The 9,729-nt window shown below is 39.7% G+C and overlaps 3 protein-coding genes across 4 annotated transcripts; 2 read left to right on the forward strand and 1 right to left on the reverse strand.

The window, feature by feature from the left end:
* Window positions 1-143: 143 nt before the first annotated feature.
* On the forward strand, window positions 144-2,404 carry LOC137940456 (uncharacterized). 2 transcript variants are annotated; one of them, XM_068785530.1, is made up of 4 exons: window positions 144-338; window positions 463-576; window positions 1,682-1,740; window positions 1,832-2,404. In XM_068785530.1, the coding sequence occupies exons 1-4, from the start codon at window positions 324-326 to the stop codon at window positions 2,178-2,180; spliced, it is 537 nt and encodes a 178-aa protein (XP_068641631.1). In that variant the 5' UTR covers window positions 144-323; the 3' UTR covers window positions 2,181-2,404. The 2 variants fall into 2 exon arrangements, with proteins under 2 accessions (XP_068641631.1, XP_068641632.1); XM_068785531.1 differs by having other exon boundaries at window positions 148-338; window positions 421-576.
* Window positions 2,405-2,581: 177 nt separating this feature from the next.
* Window positions 2,582-3,481, reverse strand: LOC137940454 (triphosphate tunnel metalloenzyme 3-like). The gene has a single exon (XM_068785529.1). The coding sequence runs from the start codon at window positions 3,382-3,384 to the stop codon at window positions 2,773-2,775; it is 612 nt and encodes a 203-aa protein (XP_068641630.1). The 5' UTR covers window positions 3,385-3,481; the 3' UTR covers window positions 2,582-2,772.
* Window positions 3,482-5,752: 2,271 nt separating this feature from the next.
* LOC137941402 (heparanase-like protein 3) lies at window positions 5,753-9,706 on the forward strand. Its single transcript, XM_068786792.1, has 9 exons — window positions 5,753-6,319; window positions 6,836-6,872; window positions 7,006-7,189; window positions 7,371-7,519; window positions 7,738-7,971; window positions 8,095-8,284; window positions 8,355-8,480; window positions 8,703-8,802; window positions 9,178-9,706. Exons 1-9 carry the CDS (start codon window positions 6,077-6,079, stop codon window positions 9,535-9,537), a joined length of 1,623 nt encoding a protein of 540 aa, XP_068642893.1. The 5' UTR covers window positions 5,753-6,076; the 3' UTR covers window positions 9,538-9,706.
* Window positions 9,707-9,729: the final 23 nt, after the last annotated feature.

Consider the following 9,729-nt stretch of genomic DNA (forward strand, 5'->3'; position numbering starts at 1 on the left):
AAATAAATTTATTTTCTAATTAGGGCACCCTTCTTTTCTGAAATTCGATAATAGAAACGCGAAGTTTTGCGGCTCGAAATTAGTCAATATCCCGTCCAAAACCCTAAAACGAAGCAAAGTGAAAACCCTAACCGTTTTTGCCTGTAGGTGGCCCCGAGTTACCGAAGAGAACCCTAACCCGGGTTCACTCGTTTGTCTACTCTTTCCAACGTGTAATATCGCGAGACAGGGAGCCAGAAGAGAGAGAGAGAGAGAGGGAGAGGAGGAGAAACCGCTCTTTAAGGCTCAAGTCGAGGATCTTCTCCTTCTTTTCTTACTACCATATGGAATCTATTCAAGTAGTTTTCTCTCCCTAGTCTCTGTACCAGTATTTTTCTCTTCTCCCCTTATTTTAGTTTTTTTTTTTTTTCCTGTTTCTAGGGTTTTTGTTAGGGTTTATCTGCTGTTGCGATGGAGTTGCAGGGTTTTTGCCATGAGACCGTCTTGTTGGAGAGAATGGTCGCTTCTGTGATGGAAGCGGTTGTTGTGGAGGCTGTTTCGGTTGTGTCTAAATCCGCTCTCTGGCTTCTTATGGCGGTATGAGTTTCATCTCTTCGTCTTCTTCTTCTTTCTTTTTTATTTATACTCTTAAGGCTGTTATTGAATATATTTTATTACAGTGTATTTTTGTTTTTGTTGCTTCATTTCTGTGTTTGCTGCAGTCCTGTTACTATATGAAAGCTTGAACTCCGTCTGCTGCTAAGCAGGCGAGGTGTAGAGTGTTTTAGTTCAACACTTTTTTGGTTTTTTCTGTAGTTAGTGAAATTGGACTTTTTATTTCATTTTTCTTATTTGTCTTCTTCTCCTTGAAAGTTGGTCTTTTTCTTTCGGAAGTTTTTTTTTTTTTTTTTCATGATGAGAAAGTGCTTCTCAAATTACTCGAAGCACCACAGATTTTTTGGAACACATTTCTCCAAATACTTTGTTCCTGAGGTTAGGGTTTCTCCTTAAAACTCTAGTTGGTAATTTTCTTTTCTTTTCTTTTTATTTGGTCTGAGATCTCAGCCTTGAGCTTGAATATATGGAACTTCTGAATAGTTAATTAGCTACTTTTTCCCATTTTATACTTCTGCTGGTATCGTACTTCTTACATTCAATATACGTGGATAAGCTTTTTTGTGCTGGTACTGTTTATCGTTATAACTTTGTTATTGATTTTTAAACATATGAAGTCGAGTTCTTGTTGTGTTTTTTCCTGCTTTTTTTGGGAAAATTAGTTCTTCTCTGCGTTTAAAGATAGATTTTTCATTCTAGTAAGTCGTCTCCTTGTATGTTTACAAACTACTAGTCATTAGCTACTTTTATATTGATTGGGTTTAGTCACTGGAGGTGTTAAATCAATGAACTTCTGTTTTTCCTTGGTTTTCTCTCAATAAGTACGCAGTGGACTTCCATGTTTTGTGGATAGGAGATGGAGGGATCAGTAACTTGACTTTTATCCCTAGAGGAGTTCAGTTGTTACTGACCATAGTTTCTGTGTTTTAGCAATACCAAAGAAATGGATATTTTTCCTCCAATTTTACTTGGTCTCTTTTGTGACCTTTCTGTCTTTAAAATATTTAATGGAAGGAATTTGGGTGTTTCTGAATGCTCACAAAATTTTATTTATATCTCATATTGAGCTAAGGTTTTTTTTTTTTAGATGTGCTCTGGACCAAATTCAACTACTGTGTTACCCCGTAGTGCCGGAATTCACGAAAGGTTGGTAGGAGCTACTGTTATTTACGTTAGTATTAAAAGCAGATTTCTGTGAAAGCCTGGATAACATGGATTTGTACATGGTGCTTTTCAGGGATATACTTGCTCTCGTTGGTCAGAAAACTTCTAGAGCTGCTACTCAAGAAAACAAGGATGATGGAGAGACAGATGATGATGAAGATGATGATGAAGAGGAAGATGGAGAAGAGCGGGATGATGGTGTTGAGGAGGAAGCATCGGGAGACGAAGTGAACGACAAGGAAGATGATCAGGAAGTTGACCCAGAGGCAAATGGTGAAGGTGGGAGTGAGGATGATGAGGAAGATGATGATGATGATGATGATGATGAAGAAGACGAGGATGATGATGACGAGGAAGATGAAGATGATGATGAGGATGAGGATGAGGAGGTTCCCCAGCCACCCTCTAAGAAGAGGAAGTGAAAATTTTAGTTTTGTTAGTTTTCTTTTTTTTTTTCTTTCTTTTGAGTAGTAGATCTTAGAGAGGTAGGGAAATGGAGTTTGGCTTGATGGGGTAGAAATATTGCTCTTGTTGTGAATCAACTTTCTTTCTACATATATATTTAAGATGTTATCAGGATTAAGTGCAGATTGTCCGCCTGCATCTGCTCTGTTTTTGTGAAGAAGTATATTAATTTTGAGGTGCCCATCATCGTTTTCTTATTATATCGACATTTCGTATCTAATATGAACCTAGATAGTATCCAATGCTGCTACTGTGTCCTTATTAGCTCTTGTCTCGTCTGGTTGATGCTATTGATATTGCACTGATGCAGAGGCATTCGGGTCCTATTGAATGAATTTGTGAACGAGAAAAGTTCTCATAGAAAACTCGAAACTATTTTACTTCCAAAATCCGATTGATATGTTTCCATGGAATGAAGTCTACAAGTAATGTAATGGAACTACAGTCACCAGAGATCTTAACCAGTTATTTGAACATTATGAGGGTAAAACTAAGAAGGAAGATCAAACAAAGATTATAAAACATTTGTCTGATCGTAAAACAGCAAACTCACTCGGGCAATTTCCCTGATCGGAAAATAGCAAACTTGGAAACCTTGGAGTACTCGTAGGAAATGCCATGCTTCGTCAGAAGGTCTTCCAGCAATTTCTTTGCCTTGTCCGGCTCGGCGCTCTCACACTCTATTTCGTAACTCGTCCCGAAATCGTATTGAGTCTCATCAAGCTCCAACTTGAGCCCCTCCCAATCGTACACGGCCCGAACATTCCGAAATCCTCCCAAGCAAACGAACCCCTTGTCTCCACCAAATTCGAATTCATCCTCCACCCTCTTCAGAATTCGAGAATTTTCGACGGCGGCGAGGCGCCAAGGTTCGGCAACACAGGCTCGGGCGATGGCGGGATCGAGGGGCTCCTCATCCTCCTCGACGTGGCTGATGCCATCGACGATTGAGGCCCGTGCTTTGAGGGAGACGACGCAGTGTGAGTCGCTGTCGTAGAAACGAAGCCGGAGGACAGCGTACTTAGAGGAGAGCTCCTGGTTGGAGCCATCGAAGAATACGTTCTCCTGGAGGTGGGTTTTGATGTGTAAGGGGGCGAGAAGGTCGGAGACGGACTGGTGGGCAAGCTGATCCGGCAACCGGAGCTTGACTTCGACTTCCATAACTTTTGTTCTGATTAAGGGTTTTGATCGTTCTGAAAAAGACCGATCCGATGGGGTTTCGGAGGCAGTTTGGAAGGATCGAAGTGCTGGAGGAGGAGAGCAGCAGTAGAGGAGGAGGCGGCGGTGGAGGAGGAAGAGCTGAGTCTGCGGGCTTCCTCGAGCTCTTCCTTATCTTCGATCTTCACTTGCGTCTTGCTTGGCTTCCGCCGCAGCATCTTCTACTCCCTATCTTCCCCTCTGAGGAGAGATTGGGGGGGTGGGAAAGATTAAAAATCGCGTAGGAGCTCGGAGCTTTGGAGCCCTTCATCTTCAAGAATCAAGAGGCGAGAAAGAAGAGTGGGCCCACAGAGCAGATCATGGAAACAGAAATACCCTAATATGCTTCAACTAATTACAAAAGTACCTAATCCTTGAGATGCCCTATATTTTGACCTTTCTCTTTGTTCAAGCAAATGACGATTTGTCCATTTCTAATGGGATGTATCCACCAACCACAGATCCCCTTGCAGCTTTCATTCTAGATTAACTGCTGATGAAAGGACAGTAGCCGGCAAAAACAGAGCAGTTGGAGAAGATTGGTTTCGATTCACTGGACCAATTTGCTGATAAAAAAAACCCATTCTTTGCACATCCCAATTCGTCTCTCTAACACAACTATCTTATCCTTAGATTACAGAGCTTCTGAACTAATGGCAGACCCAGAAAGAGTGACAGGCCCTCCTTCGTCCCACATTGCGTCCGACTCGGCAAAGGGAGTTGGGAGGTAGACATCTGCGCACCCAAAGAAATAGACATATTTTCCGAGCTGTAAAATTGATGGAGCGGTTGTTGATTTAATTAAAGGTCAAGCAAAGGGAAGGAACCGGAATCTCGACAGCGACTCCGAGAGGGAAAACGACGATTACTATCAGCCAACTGAATTTGGCTACTGCAAGTACATGACATTAAGAAAATGCAGTAGGGTTTCTTGAACATAAAGCTAAACTTGCGTTCTTCTTGCGGTTATGGAATCGAAACAGGTCAACCTCATAATCGGTTTCTTGTCATACTCCTCAGATGGGTTCGCGCAAACATGTCTTCGTCGTTGAATACGTGGTTGTTTATCGATTGAGCAGGTTTCAATTCTTGAGCAGACGCGAAAGGGGTTGGTATGACTTCACCGAATATGATCTGGAAAGTGTGCAGATGCAGATTGAAAAAAGAGGTCAAAATGCAGAACGATGGATAAAACTAAATCGTCGTCTGCAAACAAACGGAGCAGGTCGGTTCTGGGGGTTTTTTGTGGACGGCGGATGGACCCTACGAATCAATAATGGAACACTGGAACTTGATAAGGGTCTTGCTTCTTCTCTTCTACGAAAGCTTGTCCACGACAATGGTGGATAACCAACCAATATGCAATAAAATTCAGGAAGATGCTGCTGCACAGCTATTACAAAAATCCCATCGTGGCTTCTCCTGCGCAGGTCTATTACAATACTTCTTTAATGAAGCAAATGACTCTGAAACTTTTATTCCCAATGGTGATTGATGGGTCCAATTTTGGTTGTTTTGAGGAAGGACCAGTCTACTACCAATCAGTAATTATGATGGGTGATTGATGGAGTTCTCCGTTTGAAAATCTTTCACCGTTTGTTACGATGACGCCATGTTATCTCCAACGAACAGAATCAGAGCGAAGTGGGTGGTCTGAATTCAACAATTCAATTATGAAGGCTTCAGAATTGGAACTCTTGAAGCGGGGCGAGATGTTATTGCCTCTAGTTGTAACCTCCAATGGCAATAAAGAACAATGATTCCTTCTGGAGGTCGAAACTAAATGAGTATCATATACTCAACGATAAGAGATTATTTTTTCAACAATCATGAACTTCAGTTGTAACAATCTTTGCATCTATGGATAAGAACAGTCATCATTCACAAGTTGACAGTAAAATATGCTTCTTTTTCTAAATTTATTACTCCTTTTGACTGTATGTCTGTAACAGATCAATCCTGCTAGAGAAACTATATAAAATGAATTTAGCAAAAATTACCCTGTAAAAATGATCGGGATTCCAGAGACTAATATTTTGCAGTAAAAAAGAAAAACAGAAAAGAAAAAGCCACCCTCGAGCCATGAAACAGAGGAGAGCTGTGCAAAAGTTTGGCAGATGCAACTGCCCTAAAGAGAAAGCATCTGCTGTAGATTCTTGCAATCTAAAAAACCAACTTCCTGAATCATATAACAAGAAGTTGATGATTATTGTAGCAGATTATCCTTTTGAGTTCTTTCTCGTAGAAGGAAAAGGAATAAATGCTGCGAGTAGAGAAAACTCTTAAATCTTTTATGAGGAGCCAACTAGCAGCTTCACTCTTTCTTTCGGTTTAATTTACTCACGAGAAATGTTCCCTTCTTCGAATTTAAAAGGTACGGTCATGGAGGCAACAATCCTGATCGCGTGTACTTCCCACGAAACCGTGCACCCACCCGCCTTGGATATAAAGAACCTTTCCGTCGTAAGGTAGCAAGGCTTAACCATCTCTGTTCTATAAACAAATACAAAGCAAAAACAACATCAGATATCCCTTCTATATTACTCTTCTTCTTTCTTGAGCTGGCTTTGTGCTCTCCTTCAGATGCCTGCTCTGCATTTCACCACCTTTATCTAGTTCTGCCTCTTGAGAACTTGAAAATCCTTTAGAACTCGAGATGGGTACTCTGTTTCAGCTGCGTCATTTAAGTATTCGGGCCTTGATCTTCGTACTTCACCTTGGACAAATTGCTTGGGGAGCTCTGGAAAGTGCCGTTGTCCATGGGACTGTTTCCATCAACGGAAGCTCTGCTATTGGAAGAATCGATGGTGACTATGTGTGCGCTACTTTGGATTGGTGGCCTCCTGAGAAATGTGATTACGGGAGTTGTAGCTGGGATCATGCTTCCCTCCTCAATCTGGTACCTGACCTTTACACCTGTTCATTTGATGTTTTCCACTGATCCCAGATTCGGGTGTCCTGCATTTAGCATATTTTGCCCCTCACTTATGTTTCTGTTGCTTGGATTGAATAAGAAAATGAACTTCCTTGTTGCTTACTTGACAGTTTTATAATGTCTGGAATGGATTTTGAGTTGGGTCTGAAGTATTTTTGCCTGTTTTCATCTTTGGAACTATTTCTTTTGCTGTTATTTGCGTTTTTGATGGTTGGACCAAGAGGAACATAATGTTTCGCGGAGAAAGCCAAGAAAACAGGGAATTTATTGAAGTTGATAAAATGATAATTGTTGTATCTGTTAGCAACTTTTAAAATTGATTTCGTGTTTGATGTTCTGTTTCCCTTTCCATTACATGTTTGAGCTCAATTCTGTTTCAAGTAATGGATGAAACTATATTTACCAGCTACTCATTTGTGTTTTATATGGTTGGATTGGAATGGTTATCTGATGTTAACATTTACCTATCCATTTGTGCAGGATCTTAGCAATATCATTCTGTTGAATGCAATTAAAGGTACATTTTTTTCCGGTTGTATTTCAAAATTACGTTATTAACGATTTAGACCCGAGTTCTTAAAAGGGATATATTTGCTTTCCTCATTTAGCTGATCAAACTTCCAATTTCTATTTTTTTATTTTATTTACAGCATTTTCCCCACTTAAAATTCGTCTGGGAGGCACCTTGCAAGATAAGGTCATATATTCAACAGGAGATTCTCAACAACCTTGCCCTTCGTTCGTTAGAAACAGCTCTGAGCTGTTTGGTTTCAGTCAAGGTTGCTTACCTTTGTCTAGATGGGACGAACTGAATCATTTCTTCAAGAAAGCCAAGTAAGATACAGTTTCGTCATTGACCAGCTCTGATTTGACCTCTCTGTATACTCTCAAAGATCTGTATTTCGGATTTGTTTTTCTGGGAGGACTAGATCACGCATGCATAAATTGAGTGAAACACTTTATTCTGAATTGGAAACAGCACAGTTGTATCTGAACATTTTATTTTTCTATTCAGGGTAAGAGTTATCTTTGGTTTAAATGCATTAAATGGAAGAATTCCATTGTCAGATGGTTCAATGGGTGGTCCATGGAACTACACAAACGCTGCTTCACTTATTCGTTACACAGTCAACAAGCGGTACTCTATCCATGGTTGGGAACTGGGTAAGCTCAGTCTTCTGTCCTTACTTCTTCTTCTTTCATGAAACATAAACAAATTATAAATCCTCCATGTAAGTTTTTTTTTTTTTTTTTTTGATTTCTCACTAGTTCGAGTTTTCATCTTGCCTTTTATCATGGCTATAAAGCATTGATAGAAGCTGAATACAAGGAACCTATCTTTCAAAGAAAAGACTGAAATTAGAATACTTACCTTTTGACAGGAAATGAATTGAGTGGCAGTGGCATTGGAGCAAGAATTGGAGCTGCTCAATATGCTGCTGATATGTTTTCTCTCCACTCCATTGTTGAAAAAATCTATGAGAGCTTTAAGATTAAGCCATTACTCCTGGCACCTGGAGGTTTTCTTGATGCAAACTGGTATCAAGAACTCATTAATAAATCACTACCCAATTCACTGGATGTTGTTACCCATCATATATATAATCTAGGCCCAGGTATGACGGTTTTGATGTTTTTTATTCTTTTATTTATTTTCTTTGGTCTGTTTTTTTTTTTTTTTTTTCTTTATGCTTTAGAAAGCTGCAAGCATTACGTTTACCTCCCATCCCATCATGCAGGTGTTGATGAGCACCTAATTGAAAAGATTTTGGATCCCAACTATCTTGATGGTGAGGCTAATACATTCAGCAACCTACAAAACATTCTCAAAAGTTCCACAACATCAGTCACTGCATGGGTTGGGGAAGCAGGGGGAGCCTACAATAGTGGACACAACCATGTCACAAATGCATTCGTGTTCAGTTTCTGGTCAGTAAAGATACATTATTTCTAGTATTGACTGGTTTTTGCTTGGAGACTTAACTATGCTTCACTGTAGGTACCTGGATCAGATGGGCATGGCAGCCACTTATGACACCAAGACTTACTGTCGACAAAGTTTAATCGGTGGAAATTATGGTTTACTCGACACAACCACCTTTGCACCAAATCCAGATTACTACAGGTTATTTCTCACTAAGGAATTGCTGTCAACTGAAAAGATACAATGGTTCTCATTTTAATCTGGTTTATCTCCTGGAAACAAAAATAATCAAAGCTTATTTAATGACAAAAATTAACAGAATATCTGCTAATAAGCTAAAATGAAGCTTTGATGTTTGAATTTTCAGCACATTGACGGGGAAAATAACTGATTGTTTAACTGTTATTCTGCTATCTTCGACAGTGCCCTCCTTTGGCATAGATTAATGGGAAGAAAAGTTCTGTCAGCAAAGTTTTCAGGGACAAACAAAACCCGAGCATATGCACATTGTGCTAAACATTCTGTAAGTAAAAATGGTCTTTATCTTATAATAACGTTTAGCAGAGAATCTTAGTTTCTGCAAGTGATAGCTACTGCTATCACCAGTTAACAGGTGCAATATCTGCCCTGAATTGCATTTTTCTCTCCAATCTCAATAAACATTTCTCTAATAGTTGCTATTTTTATCATCTGACAAATTTGAGGTCAGTGATATAATGGCTAGTATTGTCCAATATGGAAGATTTTGTTGTTATCTTTTCACAACAAATTTCCCATAAAACAAGTTTTTGACTTGCTTGAATACCACATTCAGTGATGGTTCCCTAGGAGCAAGTTCTCTCTCTTGTCCCTTTACTTCAGCCACTGTATTCATATTCAGTAACTGCCTTTGTTGCAGGAAGGAATCACATTACTGTTGATCAACCTTGATGGTAACAACACAGTTCATGTTGATGTTGCGACTCACTCAGCTATGAGAAGAGTTTCAAATCACAGACATAGGCACACAAGGAAAAGTGGCATTAAGAAAAGTGGCAGCATTGGAATAAGAAAGGAGTACCACCTTACAGCAAAGGATGGAAATATTGGAAGCCAAACCATGTTGCTAAATGGCAACATCTTGGCTCCAACGCCGGACGGAGAAATGCCTTCTTTTGATCCAATAAAAGTTAACTCTTCGGAATCAATTGTTGTTGCTCCATTCTCTATTGTTTTCACCCACATTCCTGATATGGATTTTCCTGCCTGTAGATCGTAGGCAATATATTGAAAAATGAAAAAATCAGTCTCAATTTGATTGATAGTGGAGAAGCCAGTAACCAAACCCAACGTGATCCAAAGGGTAAAGACCCATCCAGGTTGGGACGTAATGAAATTTGTAATTTTGTTTGATATCAATATCAGGAGAAGAATAAGAATACAGTGAAGTTTGATAGTGTTTTTGTAGAAA

Source organism: Aristolochia californica, unplaced genomic scaffold, assembly GCF_029961685.1.
Source record: "Aristolochia californica isolate CCGP_79_NKW_82.1479 unplaced genomic scaffold, dmAriCali1.0.hap1 SCAF_9, whole genome shotgun sequence".
Classification (NCBI taxonomy): Eukaryota; Viridiplantae; Streptophyta; class Magnoliopsida; order Piperales; family Aristolochiaceae; genus Aristolochia; species Aristolochia californica.

What these genes read in the sequence shown, in the direction of transcription:
- LOC137940456 (XM_068785530.1), top strand. An exon ending in CTCTCTGGCTTCTTATGGCG is followed by an intron (nt 577 to 1,681) that starts GTATGAGTTTCA and finishes TTTTTTTTTTAG; the next exon opens with ATGTGCTCTGGACCAAATTC. An exon ending in AGTGCCGGAATTCACGAAAG is followed by an intron (nt 1,741 to 1,831) that starts GTTGGTAGGAGC and finishes GGTGCTTTTCAG; the next exon opens with GGATATACTTGCTCTCGTTG.
- LOC137941402 (XM_068786792.1), top strand. Translation starts at nt 6,077, where the DNA reads ATGGGTACTCTGTTTCAGCTGCGTCATTTAAGTATTCGGGCCTTGATC. An exon ending in CCAAATCCAGATTACTACAG is followed by an intron (nt 8,481 to 8,702) that starts GTTATTTCTCAC and finishes TATCTTCGACAG; the next exon opens with TGCCCTCCTTTGGCATAGAT. An exon ending in CACATTGTGCTAAACATTCT is followed by an intron (nt 8,803 to 9,177) that starts GTAAGTAAAAAT and finishes CCTTTGTTGCAG; the next exon opens with GAAGGAATCACATTACTGTT.
- LOC137940454 (XM_068785529.1), bottom strand. Translation starts at nt 3,384, where the DNA reads ATGGAAGTCGAAGTCAAGCTCCGGTTGCCGGATCAGCTTGCCCACCAG.